Raw genomic sequence first — 16,456 nt, 5'->3', positions numbered from 1 at the left:
CCTCTCCCCTAAAGCAACACACCTTTTGATTTCCATTTTGAAGTTAAGATATTTTTAAAATATATAGGTTGGTTTAATCTAGCAGCTTTTATAATCCAATGTCTCTTAGCAGCTATCACTCCTTTATCAACAGTCAAAAAATTCAAAGACAACACAATAACATACAGGATCCAGACTCTCTGTGTATTTCCCATCTATATGTGGCATATATATATCTTTACTCCTTTTTTAAGGACTTTATTATTTTTAAACTTTTTTAAAATTCTATGACCGTATATATCCTTTTTCCTTTCTCTCCCAAGCTTATATATATTTTTAAACACACTATAACCCATTTAGAAGTTTCTTTTGTCTGGATCTGTCTTTACTGTGTATCTGTAATCTTTTTGGTCTGCTTGAGCAAAACTTAAACCACTGTGTAACTTAGCTCATGGCATGTTGGTGGCTGGCTCCTCCCCCCTCAGGTCCCTGAGAGCTTAGCCTAATGGTGGAGGTACAGGGGAGCCACTTTTACCACCCCAGCTCTGGAAAATTTTTAGGTCCACACTGCCACTAAGTAGCGTGCTGCCGGCTGCCTGCTGCCTGCTGGCTGCTGCTTGCTGCCTGCTGCTCATGAGCTCCATTTAAGTGATCAGTAGCAGGGCCTTTAAAAGAGCCACACTTGGTTTGCTGCTACCAAGGAGCCAGGAAGCTGCCTCTTAAAGGAGCCATGCCTCTGTTTGTTGCTAGCACTGAGCCTTTCCAAGAGAAGGTGGTCACCAGGAAGCCAAGTTTGACTTCGTTTTTGTGTGTTTAGAATATTTTTTTTTAAGATTTATTTATTTATTATGTAAATGTTCTGCTTGCCAGAAGAGGGCACCAGATCTCATTATAGATGGTTGTGAGCCACTGTGTTGTTGCTGGGAATTGAAGGACCTTTGGAAGAGCAGCCAGGGCTCTTAACTAATGAACCATTTCCCCAGCCCTAGAAGCTTTTTTTTTTTTTTTTTATAGCTTTCTCAGGTTTTATGTGGATCTACATTGCCTGATGGTGGGCACCATTTGTAGGCAGAGTTTTTCATTGGGACCGCTGATCAGCTCTGTCCCACAAGCTGCCCTCAAATAACCACACAGAAACTTAATATTAATTATAAATGCTTGGCCAATAGCTTAGGCTTGTTTTTTAGCTAGCTCTTATAACTTAAATTAACCTATTTCTATTAATCTATGTGCTGCCCCAAGGCTTGTTTACCTCATCTATGTACATTCCATCCTGCTTGCTCTGCATCTCATGGCGTCTCCTCAAACTCCATCCTTCTTCCCAGCATTCTCTGTGCCCCAAAATCCTGCCTAGTTACTGGCCATTTAGCTTTCTTATTAAACCAATCACAGTGATATATATACTCACACAGTATAAAGAAATATTCTACAGTTAACTATATGAATCATTTTTTACATCTATTTTAATATATCTCAGTGATAAAATAATTTTACAGGGGAAAATGGTACTTTAGGTAGCACCAAATCTATGCTGAAAAATAAAGAAGCCCATGTATTGGTGTAGGAGCCATTGTTCACTGCTGGGTAGTTAAAGTATGCTCAGCCAATGTCTGAGCAGCATGAGGCTGTGATGTACAGGTTTCTCAGAATGCATAAATGCACTAAGACCATAAGGGAAATCACTGAAGGATGATTTTCTGTTGCAGTCCTGCCTATGGAGGTCCTGATGTACATCTTCCGATGGGTGGTATCAAGTGACTTGGACCTCAGATCGTTAGAGCAGTTGTCACTGGTGTGCAGAGGATTCTATATCTGTGCCAGGTACTTATTTTTAGAAATGACTCAGACAGTGAAGAAAAAGATGATAGCCTTTTGTCAGTTTTGACTAAAAAAAAAAAGAAAAGAAAAGAAAAGGAAAAAGAAAAAGCTTGATGTTCTGAGTAAAAGCTTAAACAGAAACTTTGCAAAGCTGTACTTAATGTGATTTTTCTCAAATAACAGCATTCAAAGGTTAGAATGTGCTGGATTCCCAGAGTATAGCATACTGTGAAACAGACACAGTCACGTTGACTCCTCCCACAGTTCCCATGGCAGTTCAGCTGATATGGAAGGAAATACACGCACAGTGTTTGATAGTAACGCTAAACCCATTCGATGTTAATGATTTAAATTGAACTTTCCTGGAATTTTGTTTTGACCCCTTAAATAAGCAGTTGTATACTTTAAAAATGTTATAGCATAAAGAGTAATCATAGCCATTTGCATCTGATCCTCCATAGATTTCTATATGAAAATGTGTGCCCAGTCCTTAGCATCTAGAATTTTTTATAACTTTAGTCCTTAAAATTCAAATGTATTATTTTAAAATAGCCTAATTCTATTTGGAATCTAATATTTTGCATAAACTATTTGAATTATTCAAAGCCTAGGTTTGCAATAATTCTGTGTGTTAGTCTGTTTCATAAATAACCACTGAAGAGCTAGCTGGTGGGCTGCTGCCAGCCCTTTGAAATTGGTGAACCTATCAGTATTACTCCATTAATTATAGGTGGAAACACATGGCAGTTTGGTAAATAAAGCAGAATTTCTAGAATGGAACTTAATATATCATCATAAAATGAGTAATTGTTAAAAGAAGAAAATCTAGAGCTGGAGAAATGGCCTAGTGGTTAAGAACACTACGGCTCTTCAGAGGACCCAGATATTTGTATTTCTTTTGAGAACTCTGTTTAGTTCCTTACCCAGATTTTTAATTGGTTAGTTGTCTTCTTGATGTCTAGTCTTTTGAGTTGTTTGTGTGTTCTAGATACTAATCCTCTTGTCAGATGTGTAGCTGGTAAGATTTTCCCATTCTCTGGGAGCCTCTTTACTCATGTGATGGTGCCCTTTGTTGTACAGAAGCTTTTTAGTTTCATTAAGTCAATTATCAATTGTTGCTCTTTTAAAAAAAAATTTTATAGATTTATTTATTTTTTATTTTATGTGCATTGGTGTTGTGCCTGTATTCATGTCTGTGTAAGGTTATTGGATCCCCTAGAACTGGAGTTACAGACAGTTGTGAGCTGCCATGCAGGTGCTGAGAATTGAGCGTGGATCCTCAGGAAGAGCAGCCAGTGCTCTTAACCACTGAGCCATCTCTCTAGACATTAACAATTGTTGGTCTTATTGCTTGTACGGTCCCAGTCATGTTCAGAAAGTCCTTCCTGTGTTACTAGTTGAAGTGTGTTCTGCACTTTCTCCTCAGTCAGATCTTACCTGAGTGAGGTTCTTGGTCCATTTGGAGTTGAGTTTTGTGCAGGGTGAGAGATAAGACTGTAGCTTCGTTCTTCTACATGTAGCCATCCAGTTTGACTAGCACCACTTGTTGAAGATGCTGCCTTTTATCTAGTGGGGTTTAAAAATATTTTGAGCTGTATCAATATAAAAATGTCTGTTTTTAATACAGCTTTTATTTAATTTGTTGCATCTATATGGTGTACATGTGTATGTGTTCGCATGTTTTTTTAGCCACACATGTGCCCATGCAATCACAGGCCTGAAGTTGAATAAGAGTCTTCCTCCATCATTTTCAACCTTGCATATTGAGACAGGGTCAGTCTAGAACATAGAACTTGCTGATTTGGCTAGTTTGACTAGAGATTGCTGGGGGCTCCTCTGTAGGGATGACTGTGTCAGGTATGTATGCAGCCATGTCCACCCAGACCTCATAATTGAATGACACACACTTAACCACTGAGCCATCATCTCCTTAGCCTCTCTTATTTCCACTGTAAAAGATCCTGTTGGTGCTGTCTTTAAAATGTATTTCCAATTAGCCATTTCTCTACTTCTGCCACCATTTAGATATAGCCACTTTTCACCTGGTCTCAATAATTCAGTGACATTCTACATGGCCTGCTTCCGTTCCTGGACCCATACAATATTTTCATTGTAAACTACCAGAGGGACTTTTTTTTTAACTGACAGAAAAAAAAATTGTGTGTATTTATTGTTTACAGTGATGTTTTAAAATATATTTGCACTGTGGGATGTAGTTCACAACCACCTGTAGCTTCAGCTCTGAGATCTGATGCCCTTCTGAGAGATCAGAAGCCTCCAGGCTTCTGAGGGCACCAACACACACCTGGTACACACACACCTGCATGCACACACACACCTGGCACACACACACACTCACAGTTTCAGTCTCTCTCTCTCTCTCTCTCTGTCTCTCTCTCTCTCTCTCTCTGTCTCTCTCTCTCTCTCTCTGTCTCTCTCTCTCTCTGTCTCTCTCTGTCTCTCTCTCTCTCTCTCTCTCTCTCTCTCTCTCTCTCTCTCTCTCTCACATGCATACACAAATAAATGTAAATGCTTCAAAATCTTTTTTTTAAAGGTACCTAGTAGTAGGGTTGCTAGATCATACAGTTATATTTTTAATATTTTGAGCCTCTGTATCATTTTTGGTAATAGCTGTTCTAGTGTACATTCTTACCAAAGAGTCCCTTTCTCCCCACAGTTGCTACCTTTTGCCACTTTTTCCTTATTTCAGAATCTAACAAGAGTCAAGTGATAGTTTAACATGAGTTTTTAAAATAATTTTTATCATGTCATTTGTTTGTGTGTTTGTATGTTGTGGGTGTCTGTAGAATGGAAGTCAGAGGGCAGTTTGCCAGAGTCAGTCCTCTGTCCAGGCATCTGTCTTTTAGTTGGAAAGTTAATCCTCTTGTATTCAAGGTAACTATCGATATGGGAGGATTTATTGTTGTCATTGTTTTCTAGTTAACTCTGGAGGTCCCCTCCCCCTCTTCTATCTTCTTTTGTGGTGAGGTGATTTTGCCTAGTAGCATGTTTTTATTTCCTGCTTTTTATTTTCAGTGTATCTATTACAGGTTTGTATTTACATTTACCATGAAAGCTGCAAAAATCATCTTAATAAGTTATTTGAAGCTGATAACAATTTATACACACACACCCCCCCCACACACACACACAAACACCCCTTCAGACTTTGATTCTACCCCTCCTATATTTGAATTCTTAAAAAGAGAGAGAGAATTATTTCATGTGTATGAATGTTTTGCCTATATGCATGTCTGCACCATATATGTGCCTGATGCCTGAAGAGGCCAGAAGAGGGCATTGGATCCCCTAGAACTGGAGTTACAGATGCTTGTGAGCTGCCATGTGTGTGCTGGGAACTGAATCCAGATCCTCTGCACTAAGCAGCACTTAGCCCCTATATTTAAATTCTTGATGTTGGTAGTTTACATTTTTATTTAAACTTGAGGTATTTGTGTTATTTATCAGTACTGTTTTCCTTCATCTTAGAAAACTCCTTCTAGTATTTCCTGTCCGAGGTATGATGGTGATAACCTTGGGGCAGCTTGTTCCTCTGGAAATAGCTTTATCTTCCTCGTGTCTGAAGGGCAGTTCCAGTGGAAACAGGACTGTGGCGTTTCTGTTTGTTTCTAAGAGTTTGTTGATTTGTTTTGGCTTTTGAGGCAAGGTAGTCCTGTCTGGCCTGGTACTGACCGTGTAGCCCAGGAGGCCTCAAATGCAAAGCAGTCCTCCTGACTCAGCCTCCCAGTCCTGGTTCTATAAGCATGCACCTTAATTTATTTTTTTAGCTAATGCATAAAAAGGTAAAACATTTCTGTATTAATGGTACTATATAATGTGTGATATATGTATATTGCATAATTATAATCACATTAAGCATATTTACTTCCGTTTTTTGTACTAGGCAAGTACTCTTTATAAAACTACATCTTAGCACTTATTATTGAGACTAGGTCTTGCTACATAGCTCAGGATGGCCTTGAACTCACTATATAGCTCAGATTGTCTTCTAATCCAGAATCCCTGTGCTTCAGCCTCTGGAGTGCTAGGATTACAGATGTATGCCGCCATATCTGGCCTATTTCTTTCTTCATGGTGGCAATTCAGAATTCATGTACTTTTTCAAACTACACAGCATACTAACATTTATGCCACTCCTGTGTCACAGCATTGGCGCTTCTTGCCCTAATGTGACTTAATGTCATTGATCAACCCCTCCCCACCACCCCCCTTTCACTCCTCTTCCCAGTGACGTAAGCAGATAGACGGCATTGCACTCTCACCTTTTATAGATCCTGCATAACGAGCGAGATAGGTGGCAGTTGTCACTGGCATTTCACATAACTTAATCATCTGTAGTTCCACCCAAGTTGATACAACTTGCAGGATTTTATTCTTTTTATGTCTAAATGCAGTGTGTGTATTCGCTAGTTTTTAAAGTCCATCCTCCTTTCTAGTTGTTGTCTGTTGTGAATAGTGCTGCAGTGAAGTGGGGAGCAGATGTCTCTAGCACACTGATTTCACTTCCTTTGCATGCCCACCCACTACTGGGATTGCTGCATCATGTGACAGCCCTGTCTTCATCTTTTGAGGAACCTGCATGGCTGTACTGATTTATGTTCTTAGAACTATTCTTAGTGGAGTATGTGGTACCAATGTTGTGTTTGCCTTTCCCTGCTCATCAGTGGTACAGAACATTTTTTTCATGTACCTGTTCATCCTCAAAATACCTATTTTTGAGAAATATCTGTTTAGATTCATTGCTCATGTTTTAATTAGGTTATTGGTGGGTTTTTTTTTTTTTTTTTGCTATTGAGTATTTAGTTTCTTATAAATGACTTATAAATGTCAACTCTGTCAGGTGCAGATTCTCCCATTCTGTTGGTTATCTCTGCATGCTGTTAGATGTTTACTTTGCTGTGCAAAAAGAAGCCTTTTAAATTATTATATTTAATTATGAGTTTTGTGTGTACATGTATGTGGGCATGCGTTTGCCATGCATGTGCAAACCAGAGACAACTCACAGAGTCAGCATTCTCCCCCACCACCTGGGTCCCGGGGACCAAACTCAGGTCCTCAGTTTTGGCAGCAAGTGCTAATCCCTGCTGAGCCTTCTCGTTGACCCAGAAAGAAACCTTATTTTGAAGTAATTTCATCTCCTTTTGTTTTCATTTCCTGTACTTCTTGGAAACATTTTTTTCCCCTCATTTAGATGAGATACAGAGTCAGCTATGGGCTTTGGCTCTGGTTAGAAGGGAGCTTAAATGTATAACATCTCTGTGATTGATTTCTTTGGCTCTGGTTGATGTTAGTAATGTCCCTGAGTGCCTGAATAGTCCAGACTACAGTGATTCATACGGGAATTATATAACTTCACAATGGGCACAGACTTCCAGAGACTCATGTGTCTTCAAGCTCCATTGGGATTTATGGTAGCATCTACCATAGTCTTGATTGTATGAGATGTCAAGAGGACTGTCCTTAGGTTCTTCATGACAAGCACAAGTAATACCAAGGACTGTAATGCCCACAGCTATAGTCCCTGAACCGTAGGATTTGAAAAAGACCTTGTCACAACTCTTCAGATAAATGGGGGAAATGCCTGGACTTCAGTGCCAGTGGCCAGTTTTGGGAGCCATGTGGTAGAATGTCACCTTGCCTAGCTCCCATGTGATAAAAACCAAATTGATGGTGGTGTCTGTGGCATCAGTAACACCAGAAGTTACAGGATGCAAAGGGCATCTTCTCTGTCATGGACAGTTGTGGGTGGCTCTGGGACTTGGACCTCTGACAGCCACTTTTCAGGAGCTGTGGGAACCCGGTCTCAAATGGCAAGTACAAGTGATCTTTTGGTACCAGCAACTGTGGTCCCATGTACACAGGCCTTGTGGGGCATGTGTAGGTAAGAGTTGGGTTTGTGATGCTAGTGTCCACACTCTTGGGGATCCTGGATGTGGTGGCTGTACTAGAGCCTGTGGGTTGAGTGTCCATGGTTCAGGGGCTTGTGGTTTTGGTATCCGTTGTCTGCAGGGTGTTGATAAAATGTCCCTAGGTCGTGTGGGGCAAGCGTCGGTAGTCAGAGTCTTGGACTGCAGGACATGAGTAAGATAGGCTGGATACTGAGTACTGCAGTGCTTCCTGCACCAGCAGTTGCAGTACTAAGGCTGTGGACTGGGGAGGAGGCCTTTCCTAGTCTTCTCTGGGGAGGCATGTGCGTGTGACAGATTTGAGGTGCTAAGAGCTAGGTTTCTAGAGCTGTGGGCATAGACGGACCTGTGGTGGTGTTCTGTCACGGACGAAATAGGTGAGGAAAACAACTTAAAAGGTGTATTCGGGTGATGGTGTCAGAGGTTTTAGCCTTTGCTCTCTTGGCTCAGTTGCCTCGGGGCCTGCAGCAAGGCAGAACATAACCATTTGGAATATTGGCACAGGCTGCTGTTGACCTGATGGTAGCTGGGAAGAAAGGATAGGAGGAAACCAGCGTCCTGTTAATCCTTTCCAGGGCATGACATCATGCCCTGGAATACAACAATAGCTTCTACCTCCTAACACAGTCTTCTGTCCCCTCCCAGTAGCCCTGTAATCTGAGGGTCAAGCTGTAAACACACAGGCCTTTGGGGAACCTAGGGTGGAAGTGTATCAGGTTTCTTCCCAGGTTCTGAGAGACAGTGGTGGTGGATGATGCTGGGTTTTGGCGCTCACAGCTAGCTAGTCTCAAGGTAACAGGCTGGAGAAGAAACCTTGCCCCATTCCCGCAGAGTGCGGATGGCACCAGGTGGTGGAACTCTGGTAGTATTTGTAGAGCTGCTTGAAGTGGCAAGGACCTTCTAACCTTCTGGTGGACAGACACAGGTAAAGCTGGGCCCATATCAGCAGCTGCAGTGCCAAGAGAGAGAGCCAAAGGGGACACCTTCCCTGATTCCCCAGGGAAATGCAGGTGGGACTCCAGCTTGTGGCAGTGCCACCTGGTCATCTGAATATGCTGAGTGGCCGTGAGGCCACAAGCCCAAGGCTTCTGCCGGCACCAGAAAACGTTCTGCTAGCCCCTAAGGCTGAAGCATATCCAACATTGGCTGCTGTTGGAGCAGCTTGGATTCTGCCGTTAGGGAATGTGAGCCTCCTTATGGAGCAGGGTGGGCACTCCTAGACCAGCCAGCTCCTGGAAGTGTGATGAAATCCCCTGTAGATAGTTCAGCATGCACAAGCCCTTGGGTTCACTTCCCAGCCTCACCCCAGTGCCTGTGGTGTCAGGAACTCCCTGTCCCTCAGGTAGAGCTGCCAGCCTGCTCTTGAGCCTGCTCTTGCCAGCACTGAGCCACTTGCCGGCCCTGAAAACCTGTCCCCAGCAGCCGGCCTGAAAACCTGTCCCCAGCAGCCAGCCCTGAAAACCTGTCTCCAGCAGCCGGCCCTGAAAACCTGTCCCCAGCAGCCGGCCCTGAAAACCTGTCCCCAGCAGCCGGCCTGAAAACCTGTCCCCAGCAGCCGGCCCTGAAAACCTGTCCCCAGCAGCGGGCCCTGAAAACCTGTCCCCAGCAGCGGGCCCTGAAAACCTCTCCCCAGCAGCCGGCCCTGAAAACCTGTCCCCAGCAGCCGGCCCTGAAAACCTGTCCCCAGCAGCCGGCCCTGAAAACCTGTCCCCAGCAGCCGGCCCTGAAAACCTCTCCCCAGCAGCCGGCCCTGAAAACCTGTCCCCAGCAGCCGGCACCGAAACTGCAGTTCTTTCACCCTCCACGTTACCCTTCTGTTCAGAGGGCTTGCCACTTGCTTGCTGTTCGCAGAGCTCTCCCTCAGCCAGCAGTGGAATGCAGTCTCCCTTTGCTGTTGGATTCTCTGTGGCAGTCCTGACAGGGGCTCTCTCCAGCTCTCTTGGGTCCTTCATCTCTGCTTAGCAGTTATTTTTCCTTCAGGGTTTCAAATGGATCACCCCAGGCCCCTGACCTTTAGTAGAAGTTCCTGTTGGAAAACTGTTGCTAGGCACGTTGGGATTTCTCTTTGTCATATTTTGGTTGTATTTGATTAAGATCCTTTGTTCTTCTTGATTCCTGGGTGTTTGTCTTTTTCCGGGTTTGGGAAGTTTCTGTTATTTTTTTAAATGAGCTTTCTGTCCCTCTATCATCCTCTGTTGTCTTGAATGCACTGACTGCTTTGTTGATGCTGTCTCAGATGCTGTCACCCTTCTTTATTCCATTTCTCTCAGAGCTGTCCTTAGAAAGCACAGTCATGCTCAGAGTTTCTAGTGGCATGCATCTCTTGGGAACCGGCACTCTCCTGCTAGAGGCTTCCTCCTCTGCCTTGCTCAGCTTGCTCATCTCTGCAGCCTGTGCCCCTGCTGGCTCTTTGCTGAGCCCATCATTCACACTTCAACCCAAAACTTGCACGGACCACCGGCCAGGATAGTCTTCCTGTCCCTGTGGTCACCCTGTCCATAGGGTCAGTTTCTTGAACAGTGTCATTCCTGTCTAACTACTTCTGTGGTTGAATTTTACACTGAGCACTTGATCTGAATATTCCTCTCACCAGTCAACAAAAGGTCTCTACCCCATCTGTCAGTCTCTGCCTACCCCTTGAGACAGTATCTTGAAGGTGCTCAACAAATAATTGTTGAATTCAAAAGAAATACACGGTAGTCAGAATATTCACTGCTTCTAAGGACTTAGCTTTTACACTTACTGGTCATGTACTTTCTTACCTAGAGACCCTGAAATATGGCGTCTGGCTTGCTTGAAAGTGTGGGGCAGAGGCTGTATGAAACTTGTCCCATACTCATCCTGGAGAGAGATGTTTTTAGAACGGCCTCGTGTTCGCTTTGATGGTAAGTTGGATTCAAGAACTCAGGAGAAATCATGATATGTAGTGCTAATTTTGATAAAACAAACAGTTTTTATTTTCTGTAATGGACCTAAGTGCATAAGCATAATTAAAGGAAACAACACTATGTTATATGTTTCTGACTTAAATTGTATGCATGTACTTTTTTTTTGTATGTATGTATGTACTTTTAAAACAACTGTTTCTTTTTTCTAGGTGTGTACATCAGTAAAACCACATATATCCGCCAGGGAGAGCAGTCTCTGGATGGTTTCTATAGAGCTTGGCACCAAGTGGAATACTACAGGTACAGCTGTTATAAAATGAATGAGTGGAGAACTCTCTCAAGTATTAGCTCCGTAGTTATTCAGGCTGTTTTCTATTGCTTATGATTTATCCACAAAATGATCCTCAGTATTTTTATCCAGTATTATGACAGGAACTTCATTCTAAAACCAAAAGATTAATATAAATGTTATAATCCCTCCAGCCCCTAGTTACAGTCCAGAGCCCTTTTTGTCTGTTACGATTATAACATGTAAGGCTTGTCCCAGCCTTAGTGTTTACCACATGTGACTGCTGCTGAGAATAACTAGAATAATGCTGGTCATTGTATATTAATTATTGGGTCTCACTTCGTCAGGCATTAATTAGTGCATTAGGAAAACATGGAACTTTAAGAGAAGAGCCAAGTTTAATGTTTGTTCAGTGAGTAAAACGAAAAGGTCAGCAGAGCCCCAGGGAAGTTCGTAGAATGCCTTTGTTCTCCTGTAGACTGACTTGTCCTGTGTGCTCTCCTGTCCCAGCGGTGCTTTGATGGTATTTCAGTCTGGTTTCACAGCTGTGACCAAGTGTAGGTCCTGCAAACTAAGGGCATATTTTATATTGTGTGTGTGTGGTGTTTGGTGTTTTTTCTTTTATGTAGGTACATAAGATTCTTTCCTGATGGCCATGTGATGATGTTGACAACCCCTGAGGAGCCTCAGTCCATTGTTCCCCGTTTAAGAACTAGGAACACCAGGTAGTGTTTTTACATAGCTTTCTAGCCAGTCCATATTTTCAGATTTAACCTGAGGCAGTGCTCCTCTGGGTTAATAATGCGTGACTTGAAAAGGAGGCACAGTGCTGGGGGGATCAGTCTCCAGAAGCCTTTCCCTGGGCAGCCTGTGTAAAAGCTTTGGGGCTTTCTTTGGAGGAAAAGTTCATTCTCATCCTAGTAACCCTTTGCAGGTTACTGAGTAAGTGGTGGTGTAAGTCAGTTTTCTAGATTACTCCAGTAAGTATAACTGGTTGATTTAAGGTACATTTATTATTTCTTAGAACGGATGCAATTCTGCTGGGTCATTATCGCTTGTCACAAGATGCAGACAATCAGACCAAAGTATTTGCTGTAATAACTAAGAAAAAAGAAGACGTGAGTATACATCGTAGAACTGGGGGTGTTCCTGTTCTACAGCCCATCCGTCCATATGTTCTCAGCTAGAAAGAAAACAGATACTCTGGTGTAAGATCTGTGCTGACCTCTAACAGATCTACCAGAAGAACTGGGGTTTTCTGCTGTTTTCTCTGGAACAGTGTGTTGGTCTTTCCAGAAAACTGTTCTAGGATTCTTATGCACAGGAATGTGGGGCCAGGATCCTTGCATCTGACACTCTCGTGTCTTAACCAGGCCGTGCGGCTTCCTGTGCTGCCTGTACAGACCACTCTTGCCAGGAGACTAGAGAGAGAGCATTTTTTTTTTTTTTTAAAGCTGCCCACTTCTGCTTTTGTGCAGCACTATGATTATTAATATGTGTCACAGTCTGCAGCGCCCTGAATTCTTGGCAGATTGAAGCGCTAATGTTTTCACAACTCTCTCTAAATCCCTTTGTCCCCCTGGTTAGGAGGCATAGTGCACACCTGTCACCTCCCTTGTGAGGCAGCTGAAGCAAGTACTTGTCTGGTATCTATCTGAGTGGTCACTCTTGTGGGGTCCTTCTCTCTTCCGGCTGTCATACAGTGAGACAGTGCAGGGCACAGCTGTGAGGCCACCATCTTGTGACCACCACCCCTGGCTCCCTTGCCTCCTTTGATAGGTTCCTGGAATGATGTGGTGCAACAGGCTGAGGAACAGAGATAATTACTTTGACTGTGACTATGCATTTCCTCAAGTCAACATTAGGTTCTTTTCTAATAAAAGTATTTAGGATTTCCCGTGTGGCATGTCAGTATCCTTTGATAATGAAACCAGTCACAGTGTTCACAATTTACAGAAGTGTTATTAGAATCAAATTCATCACATCTGTTTACCTGTGGACTGTTTTATTGTTGTCAGATGAGCGTGTAACCGTGACTGGCCTGGAACTCACGGTGTAGGTCAAGCAGTCCTCAAACTCCCGAGATCTGCCTGTCTCTGCCCAGTGCTGGATTAAAGGCATACACCACCATTGCCTCTCTCCATGCTTTCTTTGGCAGCCTTCACCAATTTATCACTTTCTTCTTTTAAAAAAGTTGTTTTATTTTTTTAATTTTATTGTATGTGTATGGATACTTTGACTGCATGTCTGTCCATGCACCATGTGTGTACCTGGTAGCTGCAGAGGCTAGAAGAGGCATTGAATCCCCTGGGACTGGAGCTGTGGACAGTTGTGAGCTGCTGTGTGGGTGGGTGCTGGGAATTGAACCCAGATCTTCTGCAAGAGTAGCCAGTGCACCTAACTGCCAAGCCATCTCTCCAGTCCTTAAAAAAGTATTTTAAAGGAAATATTTCCTAATAGAAGAAACTATTAGGTTGGAGATAAAAGTTTTATTTCTGAAACTGCTGGGTAACTTGTTTAATCTCCCTGGATCCTCATTTCTTCAGCCATATGTTTAACACATGAGTTACTGTGGTGGTGGAGAGCAAACCTGGTGTTTTACTTACTGCTTTTTCCAGATGTGCATGTGATACTCATACAGTCTGCAGTGTGTAACTGTCAAGTTACTTGTAGTGTGACTTTTACATCGTATTCGTATACACGGTTATCATAGCTCACGAGTCTTTTCTGTTACAGAAACCACTTGACTATAAATACAGATATTTTCGTCGTGTTCCTGTACAAGAAGCAGATCACAGTTTTCATGTGGGGCTGCAGCTGTGTTCCAGTGGCCACCAGAGGTTCAACAAACTCATCTGGATCCATCACTCTTGTCACATCACTTACAAGTAGGTGAATGCAGTACAGAATGCCGAGATGAGGGGCTGGAGAGATGGCTCAGCAGTTAAGGCCACTGCTGATTTTCCAGATGACCCAGGTTCAGTCCTCAGCACCCATATGGCAGTTTACAACTGTCTGTAATTTCATTCCCAGGGGATCTGATGCCTTCTTCTGGCCTCCGCAGGCGCAAGACACACATGTGGTATACAACATATGCAGACAAAATAACCATACACATAAGAGAAAATTTTAAAATAAAGTGAAAAGAAGAATGTCAAGACTAGCATAAAGTATACTTTATATCCAGCTTGAGAAGCTTGATATGTTTGGAATTCTTCAGTATCTTGTTACAAAGTAAAAACCACAGTGTAAAACTGTAATGAACCAGAAAAGCAAACACACAAACCAAAAAGAGGCTCAAATGTAAAAAGTCGACCATGAGTGAGGAAGAGGAGCCCTGCCTTTCCTACCCAGTCAGTATTACCACTTCAGAAGTGAGAGTCTAAAGGACCAAGCATGAGTACTCACGCCCACTCAGTAAGGAGGGGACATTCCGTCAGCAGAACTCAGGTCTCTGCAGGCTGTGAATGAGATGCTTATTCATGGACCCACTCTAGGCACTTTTCAAAAGGGTATTTTCCACAGATAGTGAATGATTTTAAAAATTATACTTAGAAAATTATGTGTGTTTTTAAAATGGTGCTCAGTGTAACCCAGAGCCAAATGGCTTAGGTAGATGATTCCTGTTTAAAACTCTTAATTCTGTGAGATCGGGTTTAGTCTGATTAGGTAATTAATTAAGACTATTTAAGACTAATTAAGACTATTAAATAAGAAAAACTTTAGAAGACAGCAGAGAAGTGAAATACCAGGTCATGTGACTGCCAGAGTTAATGGTGGCTGGCTTGAAAGAAGATTGGTATTCTGGGGCTCTCCTTGCAGGTTGAATCCAGAATTCTGAGAGAGAAGTTTTGAGGTAGGCTCCCATTAATGTGCTCTGCGGTCTTGACTATGCAAGGTCAATGTTCTCCATCCCATTGCCACCTTGTGAATGACTTCGGTGCTCATTTGGAGGCTCCGCCCACCAAGACGGGCAGAGTGTCCCTCACATTCCAATCTTTCCCCTCTCGATTCAGTCTGTGATCTGATGCAGATGGTTTCCTACCTTTCAAAGTAAACCTCATAAGTAGAAGGAAGCCAGGAAGTGGTTGCCACAGTTTATACTTGCCCTGGTAGGAATTGAGAATCCCTCTTCAGGAGGGAAGTGTTTGTTAACTGCTTGTGACCACAATCTTGTAATAGTCAAAGGTCACTTGATTTTCTGCCTAGGTTGATTTCTCTTCGGGGTGTATAATATGGCTGTGGCAACATAATTAGTGGCCCCTCAGCATGCGCACACTTAGGATTTTGCCATTGATCAAATATTAAGTCATTCTGTTGTGATAATAGGATTTCTTTTGAAACAATTTAACAAGGGCTGCAGATTTGTCTGTAGCCTTTGACTTGGAAATTTTCTTAGGAATATGTAGAGGGTCATAATTCACATTACTTTTATTGCCAACTATCAGAAACAATCTAACTTTCCAAAAGAATAATTATTTAGTAAGTTGTGATACAAGCAGGTGTTATAATGTTGTGCAGCCAATAAAAATGGTTTCTGGAGGAAGTTCTTCAATGTTTTACAATGTGCCTCCATTGTTTAGACTTTAAACTCACCCTGTACAAGCATGCAGGGATTTCAGATAAATTGGGATTTCCTCATTTCGCGGTTTTGTATTTGTTTCTAGATCAACTGGAGAGACTGCAGTCAGCGCTTTTGAGATCGACAAGATGTACACCCCCTTGTTCTTCGCCAGAGTCAGGAGCTACACTGCGTTCTCGGAAAGGCCCCTGTAGAGCCCCGCCAGCATGTCGCTGCTGCATGAGCAGAAGCTGAGTGCCAGAGTACCTAAGTTATATGTACATACATGGAGTTGGAACTTATTTTAAGTTGTTGGAATTCCTTTAAGAAGAGTATAAATTATTTTTTTTATTTAAAGGGGTAGTTGATTCCTGGGGTAATTTGTTTTGAAATTAGAAGTTGTTAAGTACATTTATGTTGTAATAAACCTAAAAGTGGGGTTTAAATCATGTTTTCAAGCAGGTTTCTGAGCAGATCTGTCACGTATGCTGCCTTGTGCCTGAACATCCTCATCCTCACGTATGTCAGGGAGCACACTGGATAGTATTTATTCCCGCATGACATAGTGTCTTCACATCAGACTCAAAATGTGAAACCTATTCTGCATTTGTTTGAAACTGTTCAATAAAGATCATCAATAAATGTGTCTTTCAAGGAGATATACGTGGATGGCCTTTAAAAATGTGAGAGTATTTAATGAACAGTCCTGGGATAGCCAGCAGGGCCTGAGAGTCACTGCCCAGTCACATTTAACCCCAGACCTTGGGGACTCTAATCTCAACTACGAGACTTACAAATGTGTAAGTGGCAGACAGTGACTCTCCCTCAGGCCTGGAACTCAACAAGCTCAACCAACTGACTCTAGGGTCCTTCTTTATAAATGAACATTTGAGCGTCACATAAATCCTGTACTGGGAAAATAAAGGGGCAAATATGGTCAGAGAGGAGAAATAAGATGCATGAATGAAACAGGAACAGCCGGTTATAAAAAAGG

The 16,456-nt window shown here is 42.6% G+C and overlaps 1 protein-coding gene across 1 annotated transcript in view; it reads left to right on the top strand.

Moving 5' to 3' along the window:
* Positions 1-16,121, top strand: part of Fbxo9 (F-box protein 9) — a 32,819-nt gene extending 16,698 nt beyond the window's left edge. The window contains exons 8-14 of the mRNA XM_059268266.1: positions 1,686-1,800; positions 10,491-10,609; positions 10,822-10,912; positions 11,531-11,626; positions 11,926-12,019; positions 13,638-13,789; positions 15,569-16,121. Of these exons, the coding sequence (XP_059124249.1) occupies positions 1,686-1,800; positions 10,491-10,609; positions 10,822-10,912; positions 11,531-11,626; positions 11,926-12,019; positions 13,638-13,789; positions 15,569-15,677 (776 nt within the window). The 3' untranslated portion in view covers positions 15,678-16,121. The remainder of the gene's footprint in view (positions 1-1,685; positions 1,801-10,490; positions 10,610-10,821; positions 10,913-11,530; positions 11,627-11,925; positions 12,020-13,637; positions 13,790-15,568) is intronic.
* The last annotated feature ends 335 nt before the right edge of the window (positions 16,122-16,456 follow it).

This window comes from Peromyscus eremicus, chromosome 7, assembly GCF_949786415.1.
Source record: "Peromyscus eremicus chromosome 7, PerEre_H2_v1, whole genome shotgun sequence".
Lineage (NCBI taxonomy): Eukaryota > Metazoa > Chordata > Mammalia > Rodentia > Cricetidae > Peromyscus > Peromyscus eremicus.
The sequence above is the reverse complement of the archived record's forward strand: the minus strand, read 5'-3'. Positions and strand labels throughout refer to the sequence as shown.